Source organism: Alosa alosa, chromosome 15 (assembly GCF_017589495.1).
Source record: "Alosa alosa isolate M-15738 ecotype Scorff River chromosome 15, AALO_Geno_1.1, whole genome shotgun sequence".
Taxonomy (NCBI): Eukaryota; Metazoa; Chordata; class Actinopteri; order Clupeiformes; family Clupeidae; genus Alosa; species Alosa alosa.
In genome coordinates this window covers 7,792,917-7,807,916 of record NC_063203.1, presented here as the reverse complement: position 1 = coordinate 7,807,916, position 15,000 = coordinate 7,792,917, and the positions used below count along the sequence as shown (strand labels likewise).

Sequence of the window (15,000 nt, the reverse complement as noted above, 5' to 3'; positions counted from 1 at the left end):
ACGCCCATATTCTAATTCACCCGTCGGCCATTTGCATTTTTCACCTCTTCTTTCTTTGTCTTCTTCTGTCTGACTTTTTGGTCTTTAATGTCACACACCATTTTTGGGGTAATTATTTTTGAAAGACATTTGAAATACATACATATCAAAAAACAAAAACAAAACGAAAAACATTGTTCAAAATGTTCTCGTTGTGAGCTAAAAAAATAGAACAGTGTTCATATTGACACTCTGAACAGAGGGAAGGACGGTGTACCCATGTAAAGAGAGGGCCTTTTAGCATTCAGAAACTCCAAGTCTGGAACTGAACTGAACTGAACATCCAGTTCCAGCTTATGTCAGTGGATACTCAGCACAAGACTCAGCTACAAGACACAGCCTTGAGAACAACAGTGGAATCAGTCCTTTGTTGCTTTTGCTATGCCCATGTTGGCAAAAGTGTGCTTGTCTGTGTGTGTTTATGCTTGTGTCTGTGTATGAATGTGCAGGTGCTCTTATGTTTTCTGTGTATACGTGTGTGTGTGTGTTTGTGTGCACAAGTGCCTATGAGAGTATGTGTGCCATCACCAGGTTGACACAATCTCATTGCATTACTGGCTGTGGCCATGTAACATATACACACACACACACACACACACACACACACACACACACACACACACACACACACACACACACACACACACCGAGCAGGCTTGCAGGGCCACCTGTGAGCTCATCTCCGGCTGGCTCGAAGAGCTGGAGCAGGAGGCTGTGCTCAGGCTCCTGTTGTCCAACTGCAAAACTGCAGCAGTCAAAACAGCCATCTGATTAGCAGCTAATTGCAGAAGCCTCCATATGGCCATGTCTGACCTCGATATGCCTCTCGCCTATGCCTGAGAGTGAGTGTGTGTGTGTGTGCGCACAGCAAGTTTGAAATGAGAAAGTGTGAGTGTGAGAATGTGTGTGTGTCTTTAAAAAGGAGAATACTTTGCTTCCATATGAGTGTGTAGGGGAGGGAGCGAAAGCCTGAGAGAGGACTGCACACATGCACACGCGTGCGCGTCACACACACACACACACACACACACACACACACACACACACAGTAAACACAATGAAGACAACATTCAAATGGCTCTCACACATAGCACAGATTAACCTGCATATTTTAACCTGAAAGCTTCCACCAACACTTCCACCCAAACAACCACTCCCAACACACTGGGTACAAAACCACCACCGTACCACTCCCTCCCTCCCTCCACATCCTCAAGACCCTCCACACCCCAAACACATCCTCAAGACCCCCCGCCATCCAAACCCCCAAACCATGTCTCCTGAACGTTCAGTCTCCACTGAACACACCATTCATTCACACACACACACACAAACACACACACACACACACACACACACACACACACACACACACACACACGCGGCAGCTCCAAAGCTCGATACCCACTCCCTCCCCTCGCCTCCCCTGTCCTCTCCTCGCCTGAGCCTAAGCCTGAGCCTGAGCCTGAGCCCGGGCCCTAGCCGTGGTGCCTGCCGTCGGTCCTGCCCTCCTCTAAGATGTGTCGGGGGTGCCAGGCGAAGGCACTCAATCCGTTGGCTGCACATTGTCATTTGCATTTCAGGCCTCCCGGCTTTTTTTTGAAGTGGCAATACTTTGATGCAGTCAGAGGGACACATTATCATTATTTCAATTTCCGTGGCGAGGCATTTGTGAGCATGCATAGAGAGTAAGAGAGAGAGAGGGAGGGAGGGAGAGAGTGAGAGATAAAAAGAAAGAGGGGGGGGAAGACAGAGAGAGAGGGAACGAGTGGGAGAGAGAGAGTGTGTGTGCGTTTGTGTCTACTCATGCACTGAATGGTAATGTTATCCACACACACCTGCCAATATGCCTGTGGCGAGCAAGAGTGTACATGTGTGCTTGTGTCTGTCTGTGTGTGCATTTGTGTGTGTGTGTGTGTGTGTGTGTGTGTGCATTGAACAAGGTGAAGGTGACAGAAAAGGTATAGTTAAAAGACAGAAAAGAGAGAAATGCAGCGGGAGTGTAAATGTGTGAGGAGGGGGGGGGTTGACAAAAAGGGGAAGACAAAAGACAGCAGAGAAGACAAGAGAGAAGAAAGGAAGGAGAAAAGAGGAGAGGAGCAGAAGAGAAGGAAAAGGAGGAGAGGAGAAGAGGGGGGCGACTGCACTGGCTCCTCCTGTCTCTCTGCTCCCACAGTCAGTCACTTCCCTGTCGGCCATGCACATGCAGCCGTGGCGGAACGTTCCAGCAAACTGCATCCCTCACCTCTAAGTGAACCCCTCTACCAGCCTTCAGCTCTCCAATCCACTGTTATTACAAATACCTCCAAAACAGTGACTGAGAAAAACTACAACCATTTCTCCTAATCATTTAGCAAAGGAGAAAAGAACTAAACATAAATCAACCTCTCCTTGATCAAATAGAAACATATTTGAGTGAAATAATAATAATAGGAGTATAATACTAATCAATGCACATGTGAATCACCAAAACATCTATCTGCTATTCCACATATCTGGAGCTATTAAAAAGATCCCAGATTACTTAAACAAATATGTCATATCATACCATGTGTGGTGTGGGGTGGGGTGGGGTGGGGTGGTGTGGGATGGTGTAGGGTGAGCAGGCAGGAGAGGCTGACCTTGTTGAGAGCACCGGCCCCGGTGAGGATAATGTGGGAGTTCTCCACCTGGATGGTCCTCTGACCCAGCCGTACCACGTACGCACCGATACCAATGGCCCGACACGTCACCTGAGGTGAGGTGAGAAGAGAAAGAGTGAAAGAGAGAGAGAGAGAGAGAGAGAGAGAAAGAGAGAGAAAGAGAGAGAAACTTGACTGATAAAAGCAGAGCACTAAATAAAAGAGTACAAAAATAACTATATAAATTGTGTATACATTGTGTACAAGTGAAATTATATTTGCTAGGGTTTTTCACAGTGTTCATTTGTGAGTATAAAATAATCTATAAATAATAAAATTCTGAAACAAAACAGACTATGTAACTCTTAAAAAAAAATGAACCAAAATGGCAACATTACAAACAGTAGCATTGTTTGTTTGTGTGTGTGTGTGTGTGTGTGTGTGTGTGTGTGTGTGTGTGTGTGTGTGTGTGTGTCTCATCGCGTTCCCTCACCAGGTTCATGGTGATGACCTCCTCGTAGGCCAGTGAGGACTCGCCGGCGATCATTCCGGAACCCCGCAGGTTCTCCACGCCCAGGCCGTCCTCCTTGCCGATGATGTCTGTGATCTTGTACCTGCGAAGCGTCACGCAGGGTTGAGCAACAGCAGATCCTCCGTCACTCACACCAAACACACGCACACACACACACACACACACACACACATACACAGACATACACATACACGCACACGTGCACACATACTGACCGACAGCCACATGCAGGCCTAGACAACCCCAGCCATGACAGCACTGGGGCTGCGCCTGATGTCTCTCCCTAGAGACTTCACTCCCCTGTGGTTGGGCTTTATGGCCGCACAAGGCCTACTGCTGGGTGCCATACTGCACTCCTTGAAAAAAGGTTCCTTGGTTCTCTATATGGAACCATACAGACCTTTATTGTTCTTTATCAAGAGTAAAAGAACTACTTATCATATCATCTTATTATATCTCTCCGAGGTGCAATTGAAGAGAGAACCATATAATCAATCTAAAGAAGAATCTTTAAAATATGGTCCTTCCAAACGAAACCTTCTTCGGAAAAAACCAACACAGTGGACAGGTCATAAGGGTGGCATGATTATCAGGTCCTGTTGTTAGAGATCGTACTACGCCACACAGAGGCCGGAGGTCTCCCCTCACCTTGACTCGCCCTCGTCCTCCACGTGCTCACAGTGCACCGAGTTCAGTGCCGACACCTTCTTGTAGTCCTGGGGGGTGAGATACAGGTACCTGAAGCCCTGGTGGGAGAGATGGAGAGACAGATAGAGGTGGGGTGAAAGAGTAGGGGTGAGAAGGACAGAATGGAGGGAGAGAGCGAGTGAGAGTGAAAGAGAAAGAGAGAGAGAGAGAGAGTGAGGGAAAGAAAGAGATGAGCGAGAGTGAGATGGAGAACAGAAATGAGAACGGCTTGGCAATTCACTTGCCAAAGGCTCAACTTCAGAGGCGCCCTGGTGGGAGTGGTCCCTGGCTCCCTGCAACTCTGTACTCCTATAAATCCACTTCATACAGGGGAGGGGGGGAGTTTGAAAGGCTGGAGGTGAGGTGAGGAGGAGGGAAGAGGAGAGAAGAGGAGAGAAGAGGAGAGGAGAGAAGTGGAGAGGAGGGGAGAGGAGAGGAGAGGAGGGGAAAGAGAGGAGTGGAGGAGAGGAGAGTGAGGAGAGGAGAGGAGAGGAAAGAGAGGAGTGGAGGAGAGGAGAGTGAGGAGGAGGAGAGGAGAGGAGAGGAGAGGAGAGGAGAGGTATTGGGTTGCTTCCAGGGGCCTGAGGGGCCATGGGGCCGCTGGGCTGAACCTGCCGGCCCTGTCTGCTGGTGCAATTTAAAAAACTGGCTGAGAGGGAGGGAGCGAGAGAGCGAGAGAGGAGGAGGAGGAGGAAGAGGGGGTGGGGGGCGTAGAGTAACAGAGAGACGGGGGAACCTGCTGGTGATAATTCAGCCTCATTTCACGCTTTCCGAGAGCAGAGAGTTTCTCCTGCACTGCCTCAGAGCCGCCGCTCCAATTACAGCTACCACTGCGGCTAACCCCTCACCCCCTCACCCCCTCACGTCTGCACCCCCCCCCCACCCCACTCCTATATACCACCCCCACCACCCACTCCTATATACCACCCCCACCACCCCTCCATCATACCTTGTAGGGGTCACTGGGGTCTTGCCAGGCCACCTGGAACATCTGGCGGATCTCCTCGGCCAGGCCGATGCGGGCACCGCTGTTGGCGGAGATGTAGAGGCGCGGTACGCCACGCTGGCGTGCCAGGGCCGACGCCTGCTGGAACAGCACGTCCTCCTGGGGCCCGAACGAGCCGATGCGGTGCGTGATGTCGTTGCAGATGACCACCACCTCGCGGCCCAGTGGGTACTCGGGGGAGCGGAGGGTCATCAGCCAGGCCACCATGCCAATCTTCACCGGAGGAAGAACAAGTTTTAGGAGAGTGTTTTGAGATCATTTTGAGCAGATTGTTTTTCATTGTCACAAACTTATGTGAAGAAAATTAAAAAGGTGTCATGAGGTAATCATGTAATCAAGTGCAGAATAGGCTGAAATGTAAAAAAAATAATAAAATGAAAAAAAAAAACATAAAAATAAGTAATATTTATGTCAAATTTAATTCACTTCTAAGACATATAGATATAGGGTGATAGGCTATGAGGAAAGTTATTTTGTAGGAAACCTATTTTGTAGGAAAGTTACATATACTGCATGTTTACATGATATGATGTCATATCCTGTTGGCTGCAGGTATCCTGTTATATTTCTTCCTCCTTGAGAGGCAATACATGAATGGGGTGTTCTGTTATTTACTCTGAGCGCTGCGGTCCAATGAAGTGGAGGGATTAAACCAGATGCCTTCCACCTCTCGATTTCCCCGGGTTAATGTTAATGATGGCCATAAAATTTTTTTTTTAAAAAAATCACCCTGCTCAATTTGACATGTCCGCCTTCTGGGGGTCAGGTGCACCCATATGGAATACATTACAATAAAGGCCAGTGTGTGGCTAGTGCTGGTGACGGCACCGGCAATCAGCGTCAGAGTGAATGCCTCGCCAAACATTACCACCGGACTCTAATGGCCAACCAATCACTGACCTGCACTGCACCTGTACAGGGATGATGCTCCCCGGACAATGAGAAACTCAGCAGCACTAACAGTAGAGGAGGGCAGCTTCATTACAGTACCAGCCATCATGGAGCCATCAGTCACAGAGGGGTCGTTTGGATGCGTCATTGATTGATTGTTTGTTTGTTTGTTTGTTTGTTAGTTATTTAACCCTGTGTGAGGGTTACTGTGGGATCACTGCTGGTTTTGAAAGGGGCCTGCTTGACATCCTACCACATGCACTCACATGCAGACATACATCAACACACACACACACACACACATCCACAAACACACACATACACACAGGGTTTACTAAGACTGCCTTTGGCTCGGCGTGCAACACAATGCAGTTGGGAGCTCCTCCACAGTCGAAGACTACTGAAGAAAAAGAGAGACCCCCATGGGTCAAACTGTGGCACTGCACCCTACAGTCGCCACCTCTCTGGTCTCTCCTTCTCACAGAGAGAACAGAGGCGTGTGCCAAGAGGGGATGCCACACGATGTTGCTGCCGCTGAGGGCAGAACAAGCAGCAGGACAAGCATAGATGCTAGCATGCTGACGCAGACAAAACATGCTCGCACTGTCCAGAGGCCCTGCTCTTTCCTATTCGCACCGTGGCAATCATAAAACAACAATCATGTCACAGTGCCTGGCACTTTCCATGAGACACCTATAGTAACACACACAGCTATGACTATCTACAACAAAAAAGGGGGGGGGGTTGATTGTTGTTTTCCCTGCATGCATGCCAACATCCAGCTCATAGCCAGCGTTGTGCTAATTAATCTGAACGCTAATAGGCTTTGGGATTGTTGCTGTTCCTGTTCCTATTGTTGTTGCTGCTGCTGTTGTCGTTGTTGTTGTTACTGCTGTTGTTGTGTGTGTGTGTGTGTGTGTGTGTGTGTGTGTGTGTGTGTGTGTGTGTGTGTGTGTGTGTGTGAGTATGTGTGTGTGAGGTGTGTGTTTTGCTCCAGGTTGCTCTGGTTTCTCTACCCCCCCACTCCCTCACCTCGTTGCCTCCCGGCAGGCGGTTCAGCTGCTGTATCTGGCCCTGGGCGTCCAGCACCAGCTCTGTGAAGGTCAGCACTTCGGAGGGAACCGGGCATTCTGGGAGAATGGCCTGGGCCTTCATGGAGCTCCACAGCTTCAGCAGGGCCTGATGGAGAGGGTGGGTGTGTAGGAGAGGAAGTGAAACAAAACACCAGTTTACTATATTATCTTATATCTGAAATGGGTAACACTACTGCTATCATTTGGGGCCTCAGGAAGAAAATGTTGAATGGATTACCTTTTAAGTTTAACATTTTAAAACAAAAATATGTTTTTTTTTTTTTTTTGTTTAAATGTCATAGCTGCTGGCAGCATGAGACTGCACTGTGCTTTACTGTGCAGTAAGTCACTTAATCACACACTTACCGGTAATACATTTTTTTTAAATGCACTTATGTCTAAAAAACTCCTTAATGCACTCTAAAAACTTAAATGGATAGTTGGTGGCTATGGTGCTCACCTGTCTGAACATCTCGGGGAAGTCGTAGACGTAGGTGGTGCCTAGTGTCTGGGCCTGGAAGCGTTTGGACTGCAGCAGGTCTTTGGTGACGTAGGGCGTGTTGATGAGCATGCCGTGCAGCGGGCCCTGCTTGTCCCCGTATGCCTGGAACATGACCTGTAGGGAGGGCAGGAGCGAGGGAGAGAGCGGGCCAGTCAAGAGGGGTCAGCTGAGTGACCCGCTCCATCACTCCATCCATCATCTCACTTCAATCAGGCCGGAGCGAGCACACACTCACACACACTCACACACACACACACACACACACACACACAGTCTTCTGCTCCAGACTGGAGACCCTTTAATAAGCTGTGTCACTCAGTCAGTATACACTCTGCAAACCCACATGTAAGGGAAGGGAGGAATGGGGCAGAACTAAATCCATGTCCGACTCGGTGGGAGCCCAAAAGCAGCTCCGATGGCTTACAGTGAGGCAGCAGCTAACACAGAGGGAGGGAACTAGCCGACAGAGCGAGAGAGACGTAGTCCTATGATGACAAAGTTTCAAAAGATCCCTGCTAACATGTCCGTCACAGTCACACACACACACACACACACACACACACACACACACACACACACACACACACACACACACACACACACACACACACACAGACACACACACACACACACACATCACTGAACTTCTCCAGTCATGCTGCTCTGCACTTCTCAAAAAAAGTTTATTTCTTTCTTCGTAGAGTACCCCCTTATAGGCCATAAATCCAGAAACTGAAATGATTCTATTATTCCAAGGCAAGAATGAGCTTGCCTCACAGCTACAGTCGTAAGTGTTAATTGAGATGGTTGAATACAATGCGCTGCAACAGGAATCCTTAGTTAATGCTGTCTGGCAGGTCTAAATAGAGAGAAAATGAAATCTTGCCCTCGCCTCCACACACTTCATGCTGCAACCTCTCTCGTGTTTAAGGGGGAAAGTAATAAGACTTACATTACTTTTTCCCACTCTGGAAATGGAGGAAGTGATCATGATTCTGGGCCAGATGAATCTGATAGGCATTGCTCGAGAGGCAACATCATATATACAGTAATTCTGAAGGCTGGAGAGGTGATCTGAAGCTAATTTGACTGCAGCCACTAATGAAATGCTGAATACAGCACTTTAAACAGCAATAAAGACCTCATAAATGTCTGATTGATCATTTGCTCGGAGCAATTAAAAATATCTCTGCGGTCGGTTCTCAGCCGTGCAACATGCAAAGGGATTAGCGAAGCGGCACATACTGGCTCTTTTACAGTTGCAGGGGACTCTGCAGCCTAATGGAGGGACACCACAATGACAAAGCTTCAGATGGGGACATAACCACTGGACATTCTGTAAACCAGCCAAACTAACAGGTTTGGTGTAGATCTTAAAATGCCTGAATAGGTAGCTGCTCTAAGGCTTGTGTAAAGTAGAAATAGCTGAAGAAGACTCTTATAAGTTTTAAGAGGACACTCAATGAACACAGTAAAGACATCTAATCCTTTTATTTTATTATTCGAAAAGTAGTTAATTCATTCCACATTATCATTTTGAAATAATTGACTAACTAGGTTATGTTAGATTATATATATTAAATAAGGAACTACCAACATATCCAGAAGCTGCCTTACCTGGGGGTCTTTGTGGCCTTCCTGGTCTGTGCAGGTGGCTGTGACCTCCTTGTAGAGGCTGATGTCCAGGTAGTAGCCAGACTCATTGGTGAGGAAGATGCGGATGGGGACGGTGTCGCCAGAGGGCGTGAGGCGGATGTTGATCTTCAGCTCGGCCTGCAGGACACGCAGACGCCAAAGCCTGCTGCCGTACCGCATCACCATCAGACGCACCGCCTCTTTTATCTGCCACAGGAGAGGGGAAGACACAGACAAGATGAGAAGGCTCGAATGCGCACACACACACACACACACACACACACACGCACACACACACACAGGTGCCCTTTGCCTTTAATATCTTGAGTTCAGTGACGGACTGGATGGTCTGGCATTTGGGCAGATGCCAGAAGGGCCGCGGCCTCTCGTGGGCCGTTTGGGCCGGCCAATCACAAAGCGGCATGCTTGTCGGGTTCGCGCGGCCCCTTCATCGTAAGGCCAGTTCCACATTATCTCTCGGCCCACTATCAAGCATCAATAGTGTTAAATGGCTTCAAATTAGTTATTTATCTCTAACTCCCTCTTCCTCCTATGCAATGTGAAACTGATCAGTATTTATACCAGATATGAGTCTCTATACTACAGTCATGGTGACCCTCAATATTTACATCAGTCTACATTCTTTTGTAGCCTTATTCAATCAAATGTTTAAAAAGTGCATTGTTTGAAATTGAAATACAATAAATATGCCTGTATCTTTTATTTTATTATTGGTTTACAAAAGTTGTATGAAGCAATGACTTCTGGGAATTTCAAAACCGACTGCGTCTACTTCCTTCAGCACGGGGAATTGTATGCCAATCTAGCATGCCTTGATCCTCGGAATTTTCCCCTTATAAAAGCTAATAAACTGCCCCCAAATGCACTTCGAAACATAAGTGAATGTCTGCTTAAATTTAGTGAAGATGCTACGGTCAAAAATCTACAGTCGGCATTGACACACCTTGCTACGCACTGGGACAGCCTGAGAAAGTCTCCTCTAAACGAGTATACAGTCAGAGCGTCGTACTTTGATGATGCCGCGGAGATAGAGGAAGATACAGAAATAGCCTAAACCTGGTGAGCGAGAAATGCGCTACCTGCAAGAATTGTGCAATCTGTTGCTATTTCCTTCTCCTTCAGTTAAACCTCTTTACCTGTGCCTACAACAATATATGGTTAGCATATAAATTCCTACTAACACTGTCATGTAGTCAAGTGGCATGCGAACAGAGTTTTTCCACTAAATTCATCAAGAATCGCCTAAGAACACGATTGTCACAGGATAATTTGGAGGCCTTTATGCTGATGGCGACAGAGAAAGAGGTCGTAATGAACTTGGATGCTGATGACGTGATAGACAGTGTTGCGGAGAAGAGCAAGCTCCTTTGCACCTTGTTAACTGCATGACGTTAATTAAGACACGTTTGTGGAGCGGCTGCTCTGATGATCTATTCTAGGCTATTCTTTTTCATTTACATATTTCATATTGCATTCATTTTTTTGGAGTTGTGCATTGATATATCCATGTTCTTGGTTCAGTCTTTATGCATAAAGTTAGAGTTCATTACCAATGGGGCTACAAACGTGCGTGTTATTTCCGTGCATGTGAAGTTATATCTGTGTGTTGTGTTGCGGGCGCGTGCGTGCGCGTCCCCGTGTGGTCCGCTGGTTGGTGAAAATGCCAGGGCCGTTTTTTAATCCCAGTCCGTCACTGCTTGAGTTCATTTATTTTCTAAATTAAACTATTAAGCAATAGCATTATTTTATAACCTCGTATGCTAGCCACAAACTACTGTAATTTCTCTAGTATTAGCCGCATTATGTGTATACACCACAGGACAGTGTTTTAAGCAAATAATAATAATAAAAAAACATGTAGTAACTACACCCGTGTATTAACCTCAGCGCCCAATAGCCCAATTAATCAGAATGAAGAAGAGAAATGCATTCCCATGTATAGCCAGCCCTCATGTATTAACCTCATAGCTGAAGAAATTTAACACAATCAATGTATAAACCTAGGTTAATAGTCAGGAAATTATGATATTTTGAAACAAACTCAACAAAACATGAAACATCATCTTAGAAACGAACCTTGGAGGGGTCCATGATGACGGTGGGGACGAAGTTGAGGAAGATGTGGTTGCAGTCGGTGCGGACGGTGGTGTTGCTGAAGGCCACCTCCAGCTCGTCCATGGCCTCCAGCAGTAGCCGCTCCCCCTCGTTCTGCAGGTACTCAAACGAGGCCTCCTACAAGTACATCACCAGATAATCACCAGCTGTGCTTTATCACTAACGATAGACAGTTAGCACTCGGCTCACTCATTTTCACACTCTTCTATATGTGTCATATAAGCTACTTGGCCCTCAAATTTCCATTAGGATCTATAAAGCATCTCTCTATTTCTCCATCTTTCTAACTATAGATCTCTCTCCGTATCTACCTCCTACTTACCTCCTTATCTACCTCCGTACAATTCTAACAACCTAACACACCTAAGATGCACTTACAATGCACTCTCCTCCATATTCTATTCTAACATTCTCTTTTTCTACTACACTTTGTTTAGAACTTAGAACATCTGCACTCTCATCCTCTAATAAGAGTAATCATTTGATGTGGTATTAATTGCTACCTAAGGTCTCCTCTGCTCTGTAGCTTGAATGTTATTCCTCATTTTGTATGTTGCTTTGGATAAAAGCGTCTGTTAAATGAATACATGTAAAATGGAATCTACTGATTAAATGTTCATTCAGTGGGCCTTGGTGTTGCAACCTGTTGAGACTATATTGCATCAGCTGAGGGACAACGCTGGAAAAGATTTGTGCCTCACCTACAAACAATACTAGCTCAGCTCATCCATCCCAAATGTTACCTTAGTGACCAGGTCAGAGTGGCGGATGATGGCACGCACGAAGAAGCGATAGTCCGTCACCTCGGCGCCCTGCTCTACGCGGGCGGCGCCCAGGTACAGGTGCATCTTGTGGTTGGCACAGGGGATGGCGGTCAGGGCGAAGTTGCGCATGCGGTTGAGCTCCAGCTGGAAGGCCAGGGCTGGCTCCAGGTGTCTGTAGATACGATCCTCTTCAAACTGTGGGAAAACAAAGGCATTTAACAATGACCTAAACACAGCAACAGAATGTGCAGAAACAACCATTTTGAATGTAATGTCAGAAATGCCTGTGGTGTGTGTTGCACAGATATCCACTACAGCTAACATGTAAACAGCCAGTGTCAGGCATCTTTTTGCAATACCACATTGCACCTCATGGGGCGCCATATTAAATACATTGCAAGTCAATGGAAGAATGTCATTCCAGATGTAAAGGTGCATTCAAGAGAATTTGCATCCTACAGAACTCTACACATAGGCCCTTTAAGACTGGCACAGAGGACATTTAACTCAAGGCCTTTGTTCAGGAAGCAGCTAAGCATGACTTTGGACGAGAAATACAGCCATCCCTAAAGCAATGACGGAGGCTGGCTTCCTTTCTCCCCAGCAGTGAGGAACCTTGCTGGTGTCTAATGATGGGAGATATTGACTGCTTGAGGGATACAGAGTTTATTGAGATGGAAAATGGCCACAAGTTAAAGGGGTGGGGGTGTGGGGTTGCTAGACTAAGTAAATGAAATAAAAGCCAATCCCAGGACATTAAATGGGCTCTATTCCTTCCAGTGCTGGGAAATAATTATTAAGTTCATTAGCGTAATGAGACGAGCTTTTTTCAAGAGGGGGGCAAACTCCAAACTCCGCTAGACAAAGCTAGGGGGGGGGGGGGGGGGGGGGGGGGCGTGATCACAAACATCAAGTCAGTGAGATGGAGGAATGGCTGGAGGATGAGGTCATTGTGGAGAGAAATGCTCCCATCCTGTCCCTTCACTGCAGGTTAAGAGTGCTGGACAGAGTCATTACCTGAGGGCCATGGATGGTCTTTAAACACCTTTCCCGTCTCAGTGCCTGCTGGAGACTCTTAACGGTCTTCCATTTTAAATGGCATAAAAAAGGCAGGGCAGCATGGGAGAGGAATCTACCCACTCTTGAGTTATTCGCTTTGTGAAAGGGAAATGCAGCCATCTTACCTATACTGCTCCTTTTTTCTCTTTTAAAGTTGTTGTTATCCTCTGCCTTTGCCTCTACACACTTGTAGTTGGAAAAGAGGTTTGTGTGTTTTTTTGCAGGTTAGCTTGAGGCTTGAGCAAATGTGTGGGAAAACAGAGCTCTTACTCAACCGAGCTGTGGTGCTCAAGCATTCTCATACACTGTGGCCTTCTCTGAACAATAGTTAGGGACTGTGAAGAGACAAGTAATATGAGGGATAGAAATACAGAGAGAGAGACAGAGAGAGAGAGAGAGAGAGAGAGAGAGAGAGAGAGAGAGAGAGAGAGAGAGAGAGAGAGAGAGAGAGAGAGAGATAGAGAGAGAATGTGTAACATAGTAAGAAAGGAGAGTGAAGAGACGGAATAGAAGCAGAAAAGAGCTTTTGACAGACAGAGAAAGGACAAGGACATGAAGAATCAGCATTCAGTACTCACGTCATCTCTGGAGCGGAAGGTGAAGAACTTGGGGAACTCTCGCTGCAGCAGCCGAGGAGACAAAACACAACACCAAACAGGTCAGAACTCAGATATGAGACACAACCACACCGCACCGCACCGCACCGCACCACCTTACTATGTGCTGTCACCACACACTACCTCACCACAAACACCACTACCCACACTCCCCGTACACCACCCGCAGGAGACTTCAGCTGTGAGTCCATCTGAAAGTTTTTGCATTAAGAGCACTAGTGGATACTAAGCGAGGGAGGGAAAGACAGAGGGGAAGTGTGTGTGTGTATGTGTGTGTGGGGGGGGTGTGTGGGGTGTTGCACCACTATCTCTAAACCCTCTCACACACCCCCCCAGGCTCTTGCCTTCTCTTTGGCTTCCCCTTCATTCCCTTCGGAGAAAGCAAACATGAAAGTGAGAGGGAGGCTGGGGCTGGCTGCGGCAGGGGCAAGTGGTCCCCGCTGGGCCATAATCTGATCAACGTTATGGAAACAATCACAATAATTCCCTTAAATTAGCTCGACGTGGCACCCCGCCAGCCGAGAGATTGGAAAGCGATCGCGGAGAGGCCCTTCCCTAATAACGCCGCTAACTACCCAGCAAGGGCAGAAAATTGGGTGCCTGGCAGTGGAGGATTCCTCTGCGGCAGACTCGCTGGGCTCCAATTAGCAACTGTAAATACAGAGGGGGAGAGAGAGAGGGAGGACGAGGGAAAGGGCCTGCGTGCTACTGGGGGTCTGGATCTTCGCATCTCTGCTCGGGATAATTCATCAATTCAAACGGCGGCAGAGATAATCTTTTAACATGTGTCACTTTTTATTCATTATCTCGGGTACGACTGCAAATGCTCAACTGGGGTGGAGGTGGATAGGGACGGGGATGGGGGGGTAGAGTAAACTGTGACAAATGATTGCTCAGTCTACACCAGTTTTGCTTCGTAGCTAACTATGTTTAGGGTTGTTATGTTTCAAAATTACTTCTAATACAAATATACGGATGTGTTTCAACTCTTCACAAAGTTTGCTAAGACATTAGGATAATGGTACCACAGGGTTCATTCATCTACATTTTAAGTTCAATGCAATACCATATAATGGCAGATGCCAGATTCATGGCAGTTGACTTTGATTAGTTAAAGCGTGCGCACATCCAAGGTTTGTCATATGCCAGACAAACAGTATAAGTTAAAAAAGAAAGGAAGGTCTGCACACTGTGACTTGAGTTTACTTTGATATCTAAGTGCAGCAGTGGTTGATACTTTAAATGTGTGCAAAATAAGGAGAGTAGTTACAACAGTTCAGTGTTTGAACCCAGAGCCAGCTAAATAAACATCCTGGCGCAGGTATAAACACACCTGAACTGTGCACAGTATAGTAACTGCACACAGTAAGTGTGGACCTGGCTGCAGTCTTGGCCTCAAGTGATTTGACAGCGTTATAGCCTCCACACACTGTAATTT

General features: G+C 47.0%; 1 protein-coding gene across 1 annotated transcript in view; it reads right to left on the bottom strand.

Moving 5' to 3' along the window:
* Window positions 1–15,000, bottom strand: part of LOC125308904 (acetyl-CoA carboxylase 1-like) — a 74,935-nt gene that overhangs the window by 38,789 nt on the left and 21,146 nt on the right. The window contains 10 exon segments of the mRNA XM_048265550.1: window positions 2,661–2,771; window positions 3,154–3,274; window positions 3,841–3,938; window positions 4,829–5,098; window positions 6,809–6,955; window positions 7,310–7,465; window positions 8,969–9,193; window positions 11,084–11,239; window positions 11,866–12,081; window positions 13,524–13,565. Coding sequence (XP_048121507.1) covers window positions 2,661–2,771; window positions 3,154–3,274; window positions 3,841–3,938; window positions 4,829–5,098; window positions 6,809–6,955; window positions 7,310–7,465; window positions 8,969–9,193; window positions 11,084–11,239; window positions 11,866–12,081; window positions 13,524–13,565 — 1,542 coding nt within the window.